Here is a 20,034-nt window from a genome sequence, read left to right as displayed (position 1 = left end):
TCATGTCCGTGGGCCTACCCCATTGGGGCATCTGGGTGGCCACCGTGGGAAACAGGGATGCTGGACTAGATGGGCCCCCTTTGGCCTGACCCAGCTGCCGCTGCCCTCTTCTGATGACCTTCTTAGGGTTCAGCCCCTTGCAGAGGCCTTTGCCGTTTGTGCACCAGAGTTTATAGGAAACATCTGTAACATTATCCATCTGTAGAGATGGTGCTAGGGAAAGTCCCCATTCCAAGAGCTTGCCTTATTTCTCCAACCACGTGGTAAGGGGGCGCAGCCCAGGGGGCCTGCCTCACTCCCCAGGCCTCCTCCAGGCTGAGCTGCCACCACGGCTGCCACATGCTGGGATGGAGATGCAGAGGTTGCTATAGTACAAATGTGCTTCCTGCTGCCTCGTCCCTCCCCCTCGCCATCCCAAAATGCAGGCAGGCCCACCAGCCGCCTGCCACGGCTGCCTGCCACCGCCGGTGAGGTAAGCCAAGGGAAAATGGCTGCTGTTCCACCAGCCCCAATACAGGCCTGGGGGGGGAAATGGGACATTCTGGCCTCCAGCACAGGTTGAGGTGCACTTGATTTCACAGACGTTAATCTGTAGTCTGTGTAGCAGCAGGAACCCACAATTCCAATAAGAACAATTATGATGCAGTCTGTGTGGTGACCAAATTGCTTTTCATTCTGTCTCTTCTCTGCACCCACAACCACCTTACGAAATGGGTCACTATTATTTTTGCTTTAACAATGGGGAAACTGAGGCTGAAGTGCAGTTCAACACAGAAGGGATCTGATCCCAGGCCCAGTTCCAAGTGGGCACTGCCCACTCGCTTGGGAGTATGTGTGTCTGCACAAGGCTTGGGGGGGAGGGAGAGTAGGGGGAGGTGGCGTTTCACGGTTGAGGAACGCAGGTGTACACCTCCTGAAAGCAGGCCTGGAGGGGGAGGAAGGGGCCAGCTGGCTATCACAGGAGGCTAATGGGGAATGGCCAGCTCCGAGGCCACCTGGGGGAAAGGGTGGCCTTAAACTGACCCTCCAGCACAGCTGTGGGGAGCTTTGACCCTCCAGATCTTGCTGAACTACAACTCCTGCCGCCGCCTCCTCCTCTATCCCTGGCCAGCGGCTGTACTTGCAGCAGCACCTGGTGGGATCTGTAGCTCAGCAGCGGGAGGGCCAAGAGTTCTTATGGCCAAGGCTCTGTCCTTGGGGCACAGCCCCGCCCACTCAGAGCTGCCATCTGTCCTTGGAAGCAGGTCTCCCAGGAGGCCAAGGGGCCTCAGAGGTGCCACTCGCAGCTGGCAGAGGATCCATTGTGCTCATCACTGGGGCAGGCAGGGAAGGGCAGCGGCTGGGCCTCTACGGAGGAGGCCACCGCAAGGCCAGCGCTGCCCAGAAAAAGGTGATGGAAGGAGAGGTTGGCTGCTTTGGTGCCTCCTGAGCATGGCAGGGAAGGATCCAGACCCGGCTGCCTCTAAGATGGTCTGCTAGGAGGGCACATGAGGGAGAAATGGGGATGGCCACAGGGAGGATCATCAAAAATGGTTAAGAATCAGAATCTCCCTGGCCTGGGGGCCGGTCTATCTCCATCATAGGAGAAAGCTGGCTGAGACCCCTCCCCACTGACTATTGAAAAGGACGGCCGTTCCTTCTGTAGGGCAGGGGAGGGCCGGTGGGTGCAAAGGGGCCCTGGCTGGCCCTCTAGCCTGAGCCGGAAGTGAGCCCCTAGGAGCAATTTTGCCGTGTCAGCTGCAGGCAGCAGATACCAAGGGGGAGGTGTGGGGCGGGAGGGAGGAGTCAGAAGCCTAAAGGAGACTCTTGACAGGGTCAAGGGCTGCAGCCCCAGGGCGGGGAGGGCCCTCCTCTCTGCCTCTGGTGGCGGAGGAGTGCCCAGTGGAACAGGAATAGATTTTGGGGGCTGGGAAGCTTCTCCAGCCAGGTAAGCCAGGCCATAGAGGGGGCTACTGGGGGGGGGGCGCGGAGTGGATGGAAGAAAGCGCAGCCTTGTCTGAAAGAGAATGGAGCCTCCTTATTTAGGCCAGATTGGCTGAGGGAGTTCGAACTGCCCTATTTGGGGCAGTGTGGGTATGTTGCGGGGGCCCTCACTTTCCTTCCACGGAGGGGGGCGCCCAGGGGTGCCCCTCTTGGGCTGTCCGCGTGGCGGCGGCGAGGCGTTTTGGGCAGTGCCCCTTCGACCGTGGCTCGCTCTCTCTTTCTTTCTGGGAAGTGTGCGGAATTCTCCCCCGAGGCCTGGGTCCCCAGCGCTGCCTCCCTCCCGTCATCAAGAGATGGGCAACCGGACTAAAGCACCCGTCCGGCCTGAGCTGGACGGCGCTCCTTGCCTAGGGCCACGCGGCGCTCGCTCCCCTGCCGGCCCCCCGGAGGCGCGCCAGAGGAAGCGCAGCGAGGAGGGGCCCCTTCCGTCGGTGCTGCCGGGCACAAGGCAGCCCATATTTGGCCCGAAGAGCGGCAGCTACCCTCGGGGCAGGGAAGGCTGTGCTCTCCCCCGGCTTTGTTGCTTGGGCGGCGGGGTGGCTCCGTGCGCGGGCCCTGAGTAAGTGCGCGGCGGGGCTCGTCGAGTGCGGGGCTCCCCCCGTCGCCGCCCTTGCGGGTGAGCGCTTTTGCTGCATCCTCGGGCCGGGCCAAGCCAGACGGCCCTTGCGGGGGCGCCTCCGCTCCCGCGGGGCTCAGATTTATTTATTTTTTGTTCGCTCTCGAGCAAAGGCCCCGCTCGCCTCGTGCAGTTCCCGCCGTCCGTCTCTGCGGGGTTTCTGCGCAGGAGAGCAGCACCCACCGCCTGCCCGGGACCCGCACGCTCGGAGGGCGCGCCCCGGGAGACGCCTCGCCCGCCAAACCTGCCCGCAGCGGCGGAGATAGAGGCGGGAAGAAGGAAAGCGGCAGCGGCTGGTCTGCCCGGGAGTTGCACCCGCAGAGCCTGGACGGCCTTAAACGTCTCTCAGTCAGAAGCGACCCTGGAAGGCCCAGCGGGCGGTATTGCGAGGACTGCTGAGAAGAAAACGCTTTAACGAAGCAGCGGTGGCCCGACCCCTTCCCGTCCTATTGCCTCTGGGCAGCCCCCTCACCCGGCCCGCTTGGCGGCCCCCGGAACAGCAGCAGGCGGGCAAAGTGCTGGTCATTCTGCGCCTGCTTGGCGGGCCCGGCAGCGGGAGTCCGGGGATGCCTGCCTTACAGGTCTGTTGCAAAAGTCAGAGCACTTGGAAGCGGCGAAGCGCCTTTGAGCGCTGGCTAAGCAGAGCGGCCCGCGCCCGGGAGATGCCAGGGGAACTCGGGCTCTGCTACGGGCAAGCGGGCTACTCGCCCCAACCCCGCGGGGCGGAGGCCTGAGAGCCACCTTTGCGGGGGCGGATCCGGGGCGGATCCTGGAGGGGGCGGGCCCGGCGCTCCCTCCTTCTCTCCGCGGCCAACCCGCCGAGCACCCTCGGTCTGCAGAGGCGCACCCAGCAGGTGGGAGAGGCCCGAGAGGATCCGCCGACAGCGCCGCTTCCAGGCGCGGAGCGAGCGAGTAGGAACCGGAGCTCTGCCTGGAGGGGGCGGGCCGCAGTGCTGGTGGGGGGTTTGGAGGCGCCTGCGGAGCTGAAACTGGCAGGCGGAGAAGTCCGACCCCCAAGATCAGGGAAGGGTCTCTCAGCATGCCGGTGCAGAGCCAGCCATGCCCATCCCAGGGAGGGGGTGCTTGCCAGAGGGAGACGGTGGGCGCACCTCTGTGTGTCTTCCCCGGGGCTCCTCCCTGCCTCCCCCCCCAAGATTGCTGTTCCTCAAATCGCAGCACACACCCCCTCTGTTAGAAGCCCCGTGCGGCCCTCTTTGCACCAGGTGGAGCAGGAACCATAAATTTAGCGTTGTTGATCCTCCTTGGTAAGCCTCAGCTGGAGGGACCCCCTCTACTCCTTTATTGCCCCACACTCAGGACTGAGGAACAGGCCCTGTAGATTTAGGTGCTGGTCCTTCCTCTGCAGTTTTCTTTTATTGATTGTTTTCCTTGATGTTTGGAATAGGCCAGCTGCTAAAAAAATGCTTATGTTGAAAATAGCACATCTTAAGTATTTTTCAAAGGTAAGATTGAAGAACTACTACATGCACACACACAGACCTGAGCTCAGTTTTTTCCAGCCCAGGCCCCCACCCGGCCATCCTGGGGCATTCCGCCCTGTGCTGGTGGCCAAGTGTCCTCGCTGAGGGACCACCCTGAAAAATCTCGTGCATCTCCACTACTCTGCCTATAGCTTGGGGAGGGGGGAGAACTGCCAAGTCCCCGGTATGGAGCCCAAGATCTCTCCTCACTGGTGCCCCTTCTCTTCCACAGAACCCACCCCTGGAGGGAGGAGGAGGAGGAGGCCCGGTGACCCAGACAGCCAGACAGTGGAGGCCCAGAACAGCCCCAGCCCTAGGATGGGCCTGCGAGAGTCCCCCTACTCCAACCGCTTCCTGGGGGGCGCGGATGCTGTGCTGAGAGACTTCCTCTTCCCCAGTTACTGGCTGGTGAACCAGCTGCTGGCCTTGCAGAGGACGACGGAGGAGAAGCAGGAGGATCAGCGCCACCCCAGGCCTCCTTACGCCCTGCGGGCCTTGGGCAAGGGGCTCCTCCTGGTGCCGCTGCTGCTCCTCTTGGCCCCTTCCTCGCTTGTGGCCTTCCTGTTGTGGCTGCCCCTGCAGGCTGTGCGCCGCCCTTTCGCCTACCAGCACACGCCGAGCCAGTCCCCGCCGGAGGAGTGGGTCCTTCCTGGCAAGGCAAAAGCCTTCACCTTCATCAGTGGCAACCTCTGCCTCCTCCCCGTCGGCTTGGCCAAGTTCAGCAACTTGGCGCGGACGCAGTGGCGTGCCGCGCGCATTGCACACAAACTCGTGCAGGCGGCACGCCGCCCCTTCTCCTCACAGCACGAGCCAAGCCCCAGAGGCGGCCTCCAGAACGGCTTCAGCAACCCAAACACGAAGATGTATGGGGCCATGGAACCCAGCCCTCCACGGTCAAATCAGAGCTCCCCCCGGGGTGATGCTGATGTGACGCTTGAGATTCCCCTGGACGAGGAAGGAAAGGCTCCCGGGCCGCCCTCGGAGATCACTGCCCTCTTCCCCTCAAATGCAGACTTCCTGTGCCTGCAAGAGGTCTTTGACCGGCAGGCCACCTCACGTCTGCGCCAGCTCCTTAGCCCCTGCTATGAGCACATCATCTACAACGTGGGCACCTACGGCCTGGTGGGCTGCTCTGCCTTGAAACTCCTAAACAGCGGACTCTTTCTGGCCAGCCGCTACCCCGTGCTGGCTGTGAAGTACCACTGCTTCCCCAACGGCGCTGGCGAGGATGCCTTCTCCGCCAAGGGACTGCTGTGTGCACAGGTGAGGGACAGAGGCGTACCTGGCTCCCTGGCGGAACACAGGCAACAGTCCCCATGCTCACCCTCCCCCAGCAGCATCTCCAGGTATGGCTGGGAGCGTCCCCTGCCTGAGACCCTGGAGAGCTGCTGCCAGTCAGTGCAGACAGCATTGGGCTAGATGGACCTGTGGTCTGACTCCCACTAAGGCAGCTTTACCCTTCCCTACCACTGCCTGCTTCCTCCCCCCTCCCTCTTAATAGTAGGACTCCTGTTTCCCATTTATGGGACCCCACCCTGGAGCCCCGGTACAGAAGGAAACAGCGTGGGTGGTGAGGTTTTCTGCCTGCACTTCCGGAGGGTTAAACCAAGCATGTAAATGCTGAATGGGCAGTGGTGACCGACCGGCTGCCATACTCCTCCCTTCTGTGGTGATGGGTGATGTTGGCAGGGGCCGCTCGCCCTTTCCTAATGGAGCCATGGCTGCTATGTGCTTCCTCCTCCTGCCGCCGGTTCCTTGGGGACTCTGCATCCATCTCCAATGAGGCCTATCCGCACTTCACTGCTCTGAGCCCTGAAAGGCCCCTGTGGGGCAGAGCCTGCCGCCTGGCCATTTTATTTCCAGCTCTTTCAGGTCCTTCAAAAGGGGCAGAGTCATTGTCCTTCCCCCCCCCCACTCCCTGGCCGCCCCATCCCCGGCTTCCCATGGCCCAGGGCAGGGGCCCTCAGTTCTGGCCCTCCTTGTTTCTGCTGAGCTTGTGGGGCAGGGGGAGGGGCAGGTATGGAAGGGGAAGCACCCACTTCCTCCTGCTGCAGGGTTAGGGTTCAGCCAGGCTTTAGCACCAGCATGGTAAGATTAAGATTAGGGTGCCCTTGAGCAGGGGCAAAGGGTATGTTCTTTTGCAGCTGGGCAGCTGCAATTAGGAGCCTTGATTTCCAGGAAATCTTGATCCCTGCCGCACACGCACACACCTTGCTTGAAAATTAAGCTCTGTGGTGCAGCTGACGCCATGGGGGAGGCAGGCCCCCCACTGCTGCGGGCCAGCAGCAGAATAAGTCTCTCCCAGCCAAGCAGCCAGAACTGGTCCCCTCACACACACCCCAAAAATCTGTTTCCACTGGCAGGAGACTGTCCGGGCTTCAGGCCCCTCCCCTAAATCCCTCTGGCCAGGATTTGCTCCTTCTACAGCCTTTAGCAAACATTAACTGACAGGCCAAGCTGAACCTGATCAGGAAGTCTCCAGCAGGGATGGAGGGTGTGTGTGGGGTGTGTGTGTGACAAAGCTTCAGAAAGGAAAACGGTTCTGTTTACTGCTTTGGGGAGGGGTCTGGGCCCCCTTACGTCAGCCCCAATTTAGCAAAAGGCTTGGTGAGGTGAGGCGCGGGCACATTTGAAGGCAGGGGGGCTGGGGCTGGCGGTGCCCTGTGTGTCTCCAGGCCCACCAGCAGGAGAAGCCTCCGTCCTCCCCGAGGTTCAGGCTGGGGCCTCCCAGGGCTGGGGCGTGGGCGGGTCCCCTGCACCGAGTCGCCGGAGATCTCTTCCTGCTTGCGCTCCATGCCTCCCCTTCTGAAAATGTTGCCCCTGACCTGTGCTGTCTGCCCTCCATCTCTTTGTATGCCTCAGGTGCAACTGGGAGCTTCCCAAGGGCAAAGGATTGTGGGATACCTGAACTGCACCCACATGCACGCTCCAGAAGGTACGTGTGGGTCCCAAGTGAGGGTGGGGTGAGGTCTTCTCGTGCAGAAGGAAGGCTTGCCTCACTGAGCCAGCTGGGTAGGCCCTCTAGGAACAGGACACCTTCGGGCGAGGGGCTTCGGCCAGAGTTGGCCAAACCAGTTCCTGGTCCGTAAGGACCTACGAGAAGCAGTGCAGGGTCAGGCCCGCAGCCCATCTCTCTCAGCAGCCCCCTGGCTCTTGATGAGGGGCTTCCCTGATTCTCTCATCCTTGCATCTGATGACCGGGGTCGGAACAGGGGAAATGCACTTCTCCCCGTCAGGGTCAGCCTGTTGGGTTCTTATTTTATTTTTATTTATTTATTTAAAGGAATAGAATCATAGAATAGTAGAGTTGGAAGGGGCCTATAAGGCCATCAAGTCCAACCCCCTGCTCAGAAATAGAAATATTTCTATCCCGCGCTTCTGCCCTACAATAGGGCACTCAGCGCAGCTTACAATAAAATCGCACACATACATAATTAAATTGTACACCATAAAGAACACTGATCTTGGGCCAGTCACATTCTGTCGCTCGACCTGGCCTAACTGGCAGGGGAGATTGTGAGGGCAAAATGAGCAGGGAGAGCCTTGCTGGAGTTGTGGCAGTTTGACCTCTGGTTTGCGGCCGGGCGGGCACCTTCCATCCCCTTGCTCTTGTTTGCGTTTATTGCCTGCCCTTCACCCAGAGGTCCAGGGCAGGTTGCAACAGTTTAAAAACAGATCATTAAAACCAGTTAAAACCAGCCCCGCGCGCAAAGCCTTTCTCTCCTCATGTGTGCGTTGCCCCACAGCGGGGCCCGTCTCCTGGGGATTCTCCATGCACCTGACCCAGCCCCACCTCTGGGCAGTGGGCCGGGATATTGCTTGTGGGGATGTGCTGGGCTCTCCCTGTGCCTCACCTGCTGTGCTGCAGTGGAGTGTTCTGGGGTGGGGGGTTGGAAATATGGGCGTTGCTCTCTCAACACCCCCAGCAGGAGAGGAGGGGTCCATCAGCACTCTGTGTTGCCAGTGCCCCCTTCCCCCTGTGGAGACAGGCAGGCCCGGAGGCTAACGGACCCTGATTTCTGCCCCACCCTCACAGCCGATGCAGAGATCCGCTTCGACCAGCTGAGTTTAGGGCTGCTCTGGGCTCAGCTCTTCCAGGATGCCAACGCTCAGCCCGGGGACATTGTGGCCTTCGACATCTACTGCGGGGATCTCAACTTCGACAACTGCTCTTCAGGTGGGCATGGAGACCAGGTGGGGCGGCTGACGGGGGCCCCTGAGGCCACCCCCTTCGCCTCCCTCTCACTCACTCCTTTCTCCCCAGGGGATGAGTTGGAACAAGGGCACGAGATATTCACCGTGTACACAGATCCGTGCCGCGTAGGACCCAGGAAGGATAAGCCTTGGGCTATTGGTAGGTGTCCCTGGCCCACTGGGCCTCCCATTGTGCACTCCCACCTCCCTCACCCCCCGGGGCTCAAAGGAGGGAAGGCCCTCAGCTGGGCCCCAATGCTGCAGAGGCTCCCTGCAGGGCTCGCTGGACCACCCTGGGCTCGGCAGTGGGGCAAGGGATGAGCCTGTCAGGCGGGGGGGGGGGAAGCTTTTGCACATTGGTGAGGGCAGATGGGGGGATCTTTACAAGGTGAGAAGGACTTAAAGGGGGCTGAATCCTTTTTCACTCTTAACCTGGAAGCTGCCTTATCTCAGGTCAGACCATTGGTCGTGGGAGCTCAGTATTGTCTGCACTGACTGGCAGCAGTGGGGCTCCTGGGTTTCAGACTGGGGCCTTGTCCTGCCCTGCCCTGCCTGGAAATACTGGAGGGGATTAAACCCGGGCTCTCTGGTGCTCTGCCGCTGAGTACAGCCCTTCCCCAAACTTAGGACTGGCCAGAAGTCAGCGGTGGATGCCAGCTTTGCATGGCAGTGCTGGTCTCTGCTCCAGTCCCCGATGGCAGCATCTCCGGATAGCGCTGGGAGAGGCTCCTGCCTGAACCCTGGAGAGCCATTGCTGCCAGTCAGTGCAGGCAATGCAAGGCTAGATGGACCAAGAGGCCAAGTCTGCCTCAGGCACCTTCCCCCGGTCCTGACTTTCTTGCTAGCCTTGCGAGGCAGAGCAGCTTGAAGGGTGGGAAGGGGCGAAAGAGTCATGCCTGAGGTTACAGCGGTTGCTCCTGCACCCCACAGGCACCCTGATGAATCACCTGGAGATCTATAGTGAAGCTGTGTCGACCCCGGAAAACATGAAGAGGTGAGGGGGCTTCATGGGGGTGGCACTCGGGGAGGGGCAGAGCTGGGAGGCAGATGGGCTGGTGCCTGCTTTTGCTGGCACGGGGGCAGTGGTTGACGGCAACAAATTCAAGTTTTTTGGGGGGGCAAGCTTTGCACACAGCCTATTCTATAGGGATCTGGACCACCTGCCCCAAAACGTTTCTGGGCAGGGAGTGGGAGGAGTCCTCCTCCAGGCTCTCTGGGGACGCTTGCTGTGCGGCATCAGCAGGATGTGTGTGGGACCACGCCAGGGTCCATCTCTGAGCCCAGCAGCCCCCTCCTGCCCTTACACTCCTTCACGTTTGCTCCCAGAACTCTGGAGCAGCCCGAGGGGCGGCGGAAGTACCTGGTTGGCCCCATCATGGAGGACGGGAGCCCCGACCACTCGGCTGCCTGGAGCGAGGGCCGGCGCATTGACTACATCCTGTACCGTGACCATCTCGGGCCCGTGGAGCTGAAAACTGTGAGTTGGGGTGTCCGAGGCATGAATGAGCTGTGTGTGAGCAAGCATGGGGGGGGAGTGATGCTCTCTGCCGCATGGACTGAGGAGGGAGGGGCGTTATGGCGCCCAGAATGTCAGCAGGCCCCTGCCCTCTTTGAACGTGGGTTAAGTCTGGGGCAGGGGGTGGGCAAGGCCCAGCAGGCGGTCCCTGCACAAATTCTGCATGGTGCCAGGTGGACTCTTCCTCCCTCACTGCCCCCCCGGCCTCTGTTTTTCTCTCTGCTGCCAACCCTGCCTTGCCTTCATTGTGCCCCCCTCCCCTTGTTTCCAGGCTGTGGAGAAATTCTTCTTCGTCACTCAGCTGGCCGCCTGCTCTGACCACTTGCCTGTGGCCCTCCGACTCCTCCTGACTCCCCAGCCAGAAGCATGAACTCTGCCCGCTGCCAACTCTGCTGGGGGGTCCCTGAGCAAGATGGCTCCCCTTCTCATTGCCCAGCAGCAGAAGGACCAGGCGCTGGGCCCTGTTCAAGAGGGCGGGGGGCCCACTCCTGTACTGAGCACGTGGCCCTGAGGGGGGCTGAGCGGAGGCCTCTTGCCCGCCTGGAGGGGAAGGAAGGAAGGGGCTTGCTGACAGGTCACGTTATTGGGGAGGGGTGGAAGCACTACCCTTCTTCCACCCCCCAGTCTTAAGAGGCCCTTCAGGAGCACCAGCCGCTGACCCAGGGCAGAAGGGGATGCCTGGAGTGACCATCACCCCCCCAAACCAAACGGGGTTGTAAAAACAAATGTTCTGCGTGACATGATGGGATTGCAATCCTTCTGTCCATCTCTCTAAGATTCTGTAAGGTGTGACCCTTGTTTCCCACCTCGTGGTGAGTGATGGGGCACCTCTGGGATGGAGTTGCAGCCGGGGGGGGGTGGCCCATCCCCTGTGGATGAATGTTCTTTTGCTCGACGCCTGAAGTATCCCCACACCAAACATATTTTTCACCATGTGCAGCTTCTGTTTAGAAACCCAGAGTAACTTTGTGTTTGTTCAGGCCTGCCCAGTAGAACTGAAGTGTAGGACAGGCACACTCTGCATATGTTTCAGCAAACTGACATGTTTCCAACAAGAATAACTGGCTGCCCTTAAGCAGAGTCCTTCCAAAGTGATGTATTCTTAGTTCCGGTGGCTTTTAAAGGCACAGTCAAGAACATGCTAAAATTTGCCTAGCGGAGCTCAGTGCTCTTCAGCTGGGGCTGGACTGTCTTCGCTGCAATCCAGTCAGGGTCAGTGCCGTTCCCTACATTCGCTTTGAGTGTTCCAAGATTTCACTGTGTAAAATAGCCGAAAGACAAATTGTGTAATGTGGGCTTGAAGGATACGGTTCTGACTCTACAGCCAAGGTGCTCTGCTCTGTCCTTCATTCTACATCATGAGCAGAGTTGTGGTTGCTAGCAATAATGCTGAAGAGGACTTGTGGGGCGCGGAACTGACTGAGGAGGCCGGGTGACCCTGGGCCTAGGGGTCGCCTGTGGCTAGAGGTCCAGTTGCCTTCTCAGGAGGAGACGGCCTGCCTGCTTCGGTCACCGTTTCCACCTCGGCAATCTTGTGCGTGGAAGTGTGACTCTGTCTCCCAACACAGCGAGGCTCCCTTGCCCCTTCTGCATGCGACGGCACCTCTGGAGAGGGTCTGCTGGCTGTCAGGCGGCAAAGTACAGTTCTGGGCACGTTGTGTCCTTGTGTTCTCTTTTTCTTATGTATCAATTGTAATTGTAATAGAGCCCTTGGCTCTGCATTTCACTCGCTTGTTTTCATCCAGTTCTCTGTGCTTTCATTTATCTTGCTGCACGCGGGGAGGGGCAAGGGGTGGTCTTCATTATGGACAGGAGATTGTGCCATCTGTGAATTACCCCCCCTCCACTCACATGCTCTTCCTCCCCCCCGCCCTTTTTTGCTCTCCTTGAGGGGGCATTTGCCTTTGCTTTGGATCCTCCTCCTCTTGCTCCAGTGAGTAGAGGGTGGAGGGGAGGAAGAGGCGGAGCAACAGCTGCTCCAAGAGTCGGAGCCCCTGCAGCCTTGGCAGACTCTGCCTTCTGTGGGAAGAGTTTGCCGACGTCTCTCTGGCCAAAGAAAGCCATCCTCATGGTGCAGATGGCAAGGTCCTTGGCTGGAGTGCCTTCCTGCAAAGTGCTGCAGCTCTTGTTGGCAAGTGGCAGAAATTTGTGTGATCCCAGAGAGATGCGCAAATGTACCCCTGCAGTCAACCAGCTTGGCAAGGGGGGTAGGGGTGTCTCCACATACCAGGGTCCCAACCACTACCAACCTGTTCATGTGGGTACTCGGTTGTAGACCACTACCAAATGTGTTTATCCATGGCCTCTTGCCACTATTGTCTGCTGGAGGGTATCCATCATAGTTTATTTATTGCACTCCAAAAACATTGTAAACTTTCTCACTGACAAGGCAGTTATGGCACTAAAAAGTTCAGAAGCGCATTATATGCCCTGATGCCTGCGTCACCGCACTTAGAGCAGACAGAATAGGCAGTATTAACTGGATTATAGTTAGTTTAGGTGTTGCCCAGAGATATGGTAAGGGCAGCGTCTAGTGCCTGGAGGGTACAGGAGAGCTCTGTGGGAGCTGGGCCAGGCCAGTGTCCTGTTCTCAGCAGTGGCCAACCAGAAGCCTCTTTTGGGAAGCCTGCAAGGTGGACCGGAGCACAAGAGCGCTCTGCCTCCTGCAGTTCCCAGCAACATTATTCAGGCTGCTGGTCCATCCCGCTCAGAATTGTCTGCCAGCCTGGTGCCCTCCTGATGTTTTGGACTACAACTCCTGTCAGCCCCAGCAAACAGAGCCATTGGGAAAGGCTGGGCGTCAGGTGCTTTGCCAGCCCTACCTGGAGGAGATACTGGGAAGTGACCTGGAAGCGACCCTTCACATGGAAACCTTGTGCTCAACCCTGATCTCTGGCCCTTTCCCCCAAACAAGGGAAGCGGAGAGTCTAGATCCCAAAGGAGAGACTTGAACTGAAAATATTGATGTGCAGAAGGTGCACACTCATGGCCTTGCAGCACCGCACTTTTACAGCAAAGCCAAATCAGTCTCTCATACTTGCGAAGTGGAAAACTGATTTGGGAATGAGCAAGTGCTTATTGTTGATCACTCTGGCATGCTTGAATCCAGCGTAGTGTGCACATACTTCCCCAAGCCCTGAAACCTGTTTCACTGAATCTTATCGCTCAGAAACTGTTTCACTGTTTCACTGAATCTTATCGCTCAGAAACTGGAGATAGCCGAGTCCCACCCAGCTGCAGAGGTCAGCATGGCCAGGCAGACTTCATTCCTGAAAAGCACAGAGCATGTCTCTGGCTGGCTGGGTGCACTTTAGAGATTCAAATTACGTGCTTGAAGGGTGACCTCTTTGCAGGTAGTGATCTGATGCTTGCAAGTCAAGAAGACCTTGCTCTGTCACTGGCTAGTAGCAGGAGCTTTAACAGTGCCGGATGGAAATGCTCCCCTCTTTGTTTTTAGGGGAAATATGGACTGTCACGAAACCCAGTGTCTGCCTGGTGCAGAAGCTGGCACCCTGAGAATGCCAGGTTTTGTTTTTAAAGCATGTTTCTAGTCTTCAAAGGTGAGACAGTGCAAATGCTGAGACTGTGTCTGCTAAAAGTAGAGCTGCTTTGCTCCCATTGTGCTGCCTTCCCAGCAGCCCAGGACGTTTTGGCATCTCAGCTCTAATCACCCTGCACCCCACCCCCACTATCTCTGCTCCCACCAGTAGGCAGCTCGTCACCAACTTAAGATCTCTGCTCTAAGGGAGTCTCTCCCAAATCCAGGTGATCTGGACTACAACTACCAAGAGCCCTAACCAGCCCTGGGAGTCATGGTCCAATGCATCAGAGGGCACCCTGTTGGGAAGGCCCAAGAGATCTTTGGCTGTCGCCTCATCTGTAAGAAAAATGCATGGGCTAGGAGTAGTCCAGCCTTCCTTCAAGGGGCTCAGTGTGGCTTAGGCTGAGAGAGTGTGACTTGCCCAAAAGCATCTTTGTGGCTGAGGAGAGGTTTAAAATCTAGGTTTATCTTTACAATCAAACCCTAGGATTATGTAATAGGGTATGGGAGGCCTAAATGGAGAATTGGTAGCCACAGGCAACAAGACTGACCCGCTGAGTGTAGGAAGCAGACAAGATCAGTCCAGCCGTGTCCTGCCCCCTCTGAGCCTATTTCACTCTGCAGCAAAGAGCTCCTGGGCAGTTTTCAGGGGGCCCATAGGGCCTGTGCAGGTGCCCGGAGGCAGTTTTTAACTAAGTGCAGGAAGGCTCTTCAGTTAACATACCAAGGTCTGCCCTTGGCCCCAGTGAAAACCCTGCGATGACAGGGTCCATTCACTCCACAAACACCCGTCCTCCACGGGCTTAGACCAGGCTTTGCCAACTGGGGGCCCAGTTGCTGGGAATCCCATGGGGAGAGAGCGGTTACACCCGGGTCCTGCTTGTGGGCTTCCCAGAAGAGGTATCTGGCTAGCCACTGTGAGAACAGGCTGCTGGACTATGATGGGCCCCTCTGGCCTGATCCATCAGCCAGGCTCTTATGTTCTTACAACAGCATCTGAGGGAGGCAGGATGCTGGACTGGTTGAGCCTTCAGCTGTAATTTTACCAATGAAGTAGGAGATGATGTTAAACTGAGATGGGAAAGAACTACAGAAGAAAGGTTGCTTAGGCACTTGGCGGCCACAATGACTTGCAGCCGGCTGCGTGGCTTCCTTCCAGCACCAGCCCATTGTTACCCCCACACTGCCCTGCGCTGACTCACCAAAGCCTTGGGAAGCAGCCAGGTGGGGCGGCCTGTTTGCTCCCAAGGGCGGGCTGTGGGGAAGGAGCCTCTCCATTTCTGATGAAATGACCCAGAGACATGGCACGCCCAGCCAGGTTTTTCTCCCGATAGAAAGGAAGGCTGTAATCTTGGAACTGTAATTATTAAGGGTGCTAATAGTGGTTGGGAGACCTCTCACAGAGCCACAATTTGCAGAACCCTTAAGAAGCTACACTTCCCCAAATTCTTTTCTGGGGGAGGGCGGAGAGCCATGCCTGTTAAAAGTGGAGTAAGGATCACACAGGTGGATCTCCAGCATCATACTGAGCCAAGAGTTTGGGAATAAGGGTGTGTGTGTGTGTTGCGCTACAGTTCAAAATACCATGCCTTGCAAAAGTAATCAGACCTCTAACCAATGCTCTCATCTTACTGAATTATAAATGGTACATTGTCATTTCAGTCTACGTGATATCTTATTTTGAAACACTGAAACTCAATTATTGTAAGGACATTGGTTTTAGGTTTGGAAATGTCTGTAAGAAACATAAAAAACTGAAACATGTTGCTTGCATAAGTACTCAACCCCTGGGCTGTCGAAGCTCCCAGTTTGCACAGATGAAAGAAACTGCCCTATCGAGAACACAGTTACCTGACCATTGGCCTCCACCTGTGAACCATTAAAGTTGCTGTCACATTGTCAGGATAAAAACCCCACTGTTGAAGAATCATTGGTCAGGCTGTGGATCTGAAGGAAAATGAAGGCCAAAGAGCATTCTACAGAAGTGAGAGGTAACGTAATACAAATGCATAGATTAGGAAAAGGGTACAGAATAATATCCAAGTGCTTGGATAGCCCAGTGAGCATAGTTGGATCAATAATCAGGAAGTGGAAGCTGCTTCACACTATCCATGCACTGCCAAGAAAAGGCCGTCCCTCAAAACTCAGCACTCGAACAAGGAGACGTGAAAGAAGCCAGAGAGGCCAACAATCACTTTGAAGGCGCTACAGAGTTCAGTGGCTGGGAGTGGAGTAATGGTGCACCAAATCAACCATATCAAGAGCTCTGCACTGGCCTGAATGGGAAGGTGGCAAGAAAGAAGCTGTTACTCAAACAGTACCCTCTGAAAGCTCGTCTGGAGTTTGCCAGAAAGCGTGAGAGTGCCCCAGCTGCATTTTGGGAAAAGGTTTGGGGTCAAATGAGACCAAGATAGAGCTTTTTGGCCAAAACTCAAAGCACTGTGTGTGGCACAAACCTAACACTGCCCATGCTCAAGATGCACCATCCCTACAGTGAAGTGTGGTGGCAGCATCATGCTGTGGGGATGCTTCTCATCAGCAGGGACTAGGCATCTTGTTAAAACTGAAGGAAGACTGGATGGAGCAAAATACAGGGAAATACTGCAAGAGAATCTGCTTCAGTCCACTAAAAAACAGGCTTGAGAGGAAATTCACTTTTCAGCAGGACAGTGAACCCAAGCACAAGGCCAAAGCAACACTGGAGTGGCTCAAGAACAAAAAGGTGAATGTCCTACAGTGGCCCAGTCAATGTCCTGATCTCAATCCCATTGAGAATCTGTGGCTTTCTTTGAAAATTGCAGTCCACAAGCGACGTCCAACCAACCTGAATGACCCGGAGCGAATCTGCCAAGAAGAATGGGCCAAAATCCCTCTGACACTGTGCGCAAAGCTGGTACATACCTACCCCAAAAGACTTAAAAGCTATTATTGCAGTGAAAGGTGACTCTACCAAATATTAATGTGTGGGGGTTGAATACTTATGCAAGCAACATATCTGAGTTTTTTATGTTTCTTACAAACATTTCCCAACATAAAACCAATTCCACCTTAGAATAATTGATTTTGAGTTTCAGTGTTTCAAAATAAAATATTTGTTGTGTTGTTATGTGCCTTCAAGTCGATTTCGACTTATGGCGACCCTATGAATCAGCGACCTCCAACAGCGTCTGTTGTGAGCCACTCTGTTCAGATCTTGTGAGTTCAGGTCTGTAGCTTCCTTTATGGAATCAATCCATCTCTTGTTTGGCCTTCCTCTTTTTCTGCTCCCTTCTGTTTTTCCCAGCATTATTGTCTTTTCTAGTGAATCATGTCTTCTCATGATGTGTCCAAAGTAGGATAACCTCATTTTCATCATTTTAGCTTCTAGTGACAGTTCTGGTTTAATTCGTTCTAACACCCAATTATTTGTCTTTTTCGTAGTCCATGGTATGTGCAAAGCTCTCCTCCAGCACCACATTTCAAATGAGTTGATTTTTCTCTTATCCACCTTTTTCACTGTCCAACTTTCACATCCATACATAGAGATTGGGAATACCATGTTCTGAATGATCCTGACTTTGGTGTTCAGTGATACATCTTTTCATTTGAGGACCTTTTCTAGTTCTCTCAGAGCTGCCCTCCCCAGTCCTAGCCTTCTTCTGATTTCTTGACTATTGTCTCCATTTTGGTTAATGACTGTGCCGAGATATTGATCATCCTTGACAAGTTCAATGTCCTCATTGTCAACTTTAAAGTTACATAAATCTTCTGTTGTCATTACTTTAGTCTTTATGACGTTCAGCTGTAGTCCTGCTTTTGTGCTTTCCTCTTTAACTTTCATCAGCATTCGTTTCAAATCATTACTGGTTTCTGCTAGTAGTATGGTATCGTCTGCATATCTTAAATTATTGATATTTCTCCCTCCAATTTTCACACTTCCTTCATCTTGGTCCAATCCTGCTTTCCGTATATGTTCTGCGTACAGATTAAACAAATAGGGTGATAAAATACACCCCTGTCTCACACCCTTTCCGATGGGGAACCAATCGGTTTCTCCATATTCTGTCCTTACAGTAGCCTCTTGTCCAGAGTATAGGTTGAGCATCAGGACAATCAGATGCTGTGGCACCCTCATTTCTTTTAAAGCATTCCATAATTTTCATGATCTACACAGTCAAAGGCTTTGCTGTAATCTATAAAGCACAGGGTGATTTCCTTCTGAAATTCCTTGGTCTGTTCCATTATCCAACATATGTTTGTGATATGATCTCTGGTGCCTCTTCCCTTTCTAAATCCATCTTGGACATCTGGCATTTCTCGCTCCATATATGGTAAGAGCCTTTGTTGTAGAATGTGAGCATTACTTTACTTGCATGGGATATTAAGGCAATAGTTCGGTAATTACTGCATTCTCTGGGATCCCCTTTCTTTCGAAGTGGGATATATATTGAATGCTTCCAGTCTGTGGGCCACTGCTTAGTTTTCCATATTTCTTGACAAATTTTTGTCATAATTTGGGGAGATTCAGTCTCAGTAGCTTGTAGCAACTCTATTGGTATGCCGTCTATTCCTGGTGATTTGTTTCTTCCAAGAATTTTAAGAGCAGCTTTCACCTCACATTCTAAAATTTCTGCTTCTTCATCATACGGTTCCTCCGTGAATGAATCTGTCATCCTGTCATCTCTTTTATAGAGTTCTTCAGTGTATTGCTTCCATCTTCCTTTTATTTCATCTCGGTCAGTCAATGTGTTCCCCTGTTGATTCAGCATCCCTACTCGTGGTTTAAATTTCCCTTTCATTTCTCTAATCTTTTGGAACAGGGCTCTTGTTCTACCCTTTTTGTTGTCCTCTTCTGTTTCTATACAGTAACTATTGTAATAGTTCTCTTTGTCCCTACGTACTAGTCGCTGTATTGTTGCATTTAGGGTTCTGACCATGTTTCTATCTCCTTTTGCTTTTGCTTTCCTTCTCTAACCATTTGAAGAGTTTCTTCAGTCATCCATTGAGGTCCTTCTCTCTTTTTAACAAGGGGTATTGTCTTTTTGCATTCTTCCCTGATAACGTCTCTGACTTCATTCCATAGTTCTTCTGGTTCTCTGTCAACTAAGTTTAAAGCCTCAAACCTGTTCCTTATTTGATCTTTATATGCTTCTGGGATGTTATTTAAATTGTATTTTGGCATTATGAGTGCTTTGTTGTTCTTCTTTAGCTTTACTCTTTTCGATACGATCAGTTCATGATCTGTACCGCAGTTTTTTATTTATTTTATTTTTTATTTTATTTAATTTATATACCGCCCTAAGCCAAAAAGGCTCTCTGGGCGGTGTACATAAAAGATAAAACAAGCAAAATATATAAATACAGTAAATATAACAGAATCAAAAATCAAAACAACAAACAACAAAAACCAAGCAACGTCAAAATATAACAATAATAAGATACTGTTTAAAATACACAATAAAAACAATTATTAAGATACATTTTAAAATGCCTGGGAGTATAAAAAGGTTTTCACCTGGCGCCGGAAAGATAGCAGCGTCGGCGCCAGGCGTACCTCATCGGGGAGACTATTCCACAATTCGGGGGCCACCACCGAGGAGGCCCTAGTTCTGGTCACCACCCTCCGAGCTTCTCGATGGGATGGCACTCGGAGGAGGGCCTTAGATGTCGAGCACAGTGTACGGGTAGTCTGCTCCTGGTCTTGTTTTTGCAGAAAGTATGGAACTTCTCCATCTTCTGTTTCCAATTATATAATCAATTTGATTCCTATATTGACCATCTGTTGATGTCCACGCGTACAGTCATCTTTTTGGTTGCTCAAAAAATGTGTTTGCAAGAAACAAATCATTGGCTTCACAGAATTCAGTAAGTCTTTCTCCTGCTTCATTTCTGTCACCTAAGCCCCATTTCCCCACAATTCCTAATTCTCCTCTGTTCCCTGCTTTTGCATTCCAATCCCCCATGATTATCATCATATCTTGTTTTGGTGTGTGATCAATTTCCTCCTGTACTTCCACGTAAAATCTCTCCAATTCTTCTTCTTCTGCGTTTGATGTTGGAGCGTAGACTTGGATGATGGTTATGTTAATAGGTTTCCCATTTAATCTCATTGATATAACTCGCTCAGACCTTGCGTTGTAGTTGCCTTACTGAAAATGTCCCATTCCCGTCCATTTTAATTCACTCACGTTAAGTATTGTAATGTTGATACGTTCCATTTCTTGCTTGACGATTTCTAACTTTCCCTGGTTCATGCTTCTCATATTCCATGTTCCTATTGTGTGCATCATACAACTCCGGACTCTCCTTTCGCATCTGTGTGCATCAGCCTCTGGGCTTCCTTTTGGCTGTGACCCAGCTGCATCATTAGTCACAGCGTACTTGTCCTTTGTTTTTCCCCAGTAGCTTGGTGAGTGCCTTCTGACCTGGGGGTCTCGTCTTCCAGCGCTATCTCATGTTGCATTTTGGATACTCTGTTCATAGGGTTTTCGTGGTAAGAGTTATCCAGAGGTGGTTCACCATTGCCTTCCTCTGAGTTTGGATGCCTCTTAGTCTGGTGTCTCAGCTTTGACAGTTCTGCCATGGGTGCCCCTGCTAGGAGTCTAGCCTCTTGGTCTAGACTCCTGACGGCATTGCTCCCTGCTCCTCCAACACTCTCAAACCCCCTCACCACGTTAAGGTGTGCATCCTAAAGGGGGAAAATACCGACAGAAATTACAATCTA

General features: G+C 54.0%; 1 protein-coding gene across 4 annotated transcripts in view; it reads left to right on the top strand.

Annotated features, from left to right (window-relative positions):
• The window catches only part of LOC133375528 (sphingomyelin phosphodiesterase 5-like), a 29,172-nt gene extending 17,642 nt beyond the window's left edge, over positions 1-11,530 (top strand). For 2 of the 4 annotated variants that reach the window (XM_061607219.1, XM_061607220.1), the window contains exons 2-8: positions 4,313-5,343; positions 6,943-7,015; positions 8,117-8,257; positions 8,345-8,434; positions 9,205-9,268; positions 9,601-9,751; positions 10,062-11,530. In XM_061607219.1, the coding sequence (XP_061463203.1) occupies positions 4,313-5,343; positions 6,943-7,015; positions 8,117-8,257; positions 8,345-8,434; positions 9,205-9,268; positions 9,601-9,751; positions 10,062-10,160 (1,649 nt within the window). In that variant the 3' untranslated portion in view covers positions 10,161-11,530. Of the gene's footprint in view, positions 1-2,163; positions 3,181-3,404; positions 3,512-4,312; positions 5,344-6,942; positions 7,016-8,116; positions 8,258-8,344; positions 8,435-9,204; positions 9,269-9,600; positions 9,752-10,061 lie in introns of those variants that run through there. The other 2 variants (XM_061607222.1, XM_061607221.1) reach the window with 2 other exon arrangements.
• The last annotated feature ends 8,504 nt before the right edge of the window (positions 11,531-20,034 follow it).

This window comes from Rhineura floridana, chromosome 1 (assembly GCF_030035675.1).
Source record: "Rhineura floridana isolate rRhiFlo1 chromosome 1, rRhiFlo1.hap2, whole genome shotgun sequence".
NCBI lineage: Eukaryota > Metazoa > Chordata > Lepidosauria > Squamata > Rhineuridae > Rhineura > Rhineura floridana.
The sequence above is the reverse complement of the archived record's forward strand: the minus strand, read 5'-3'. Positions and strand labels throughout refer to the sequence as shown.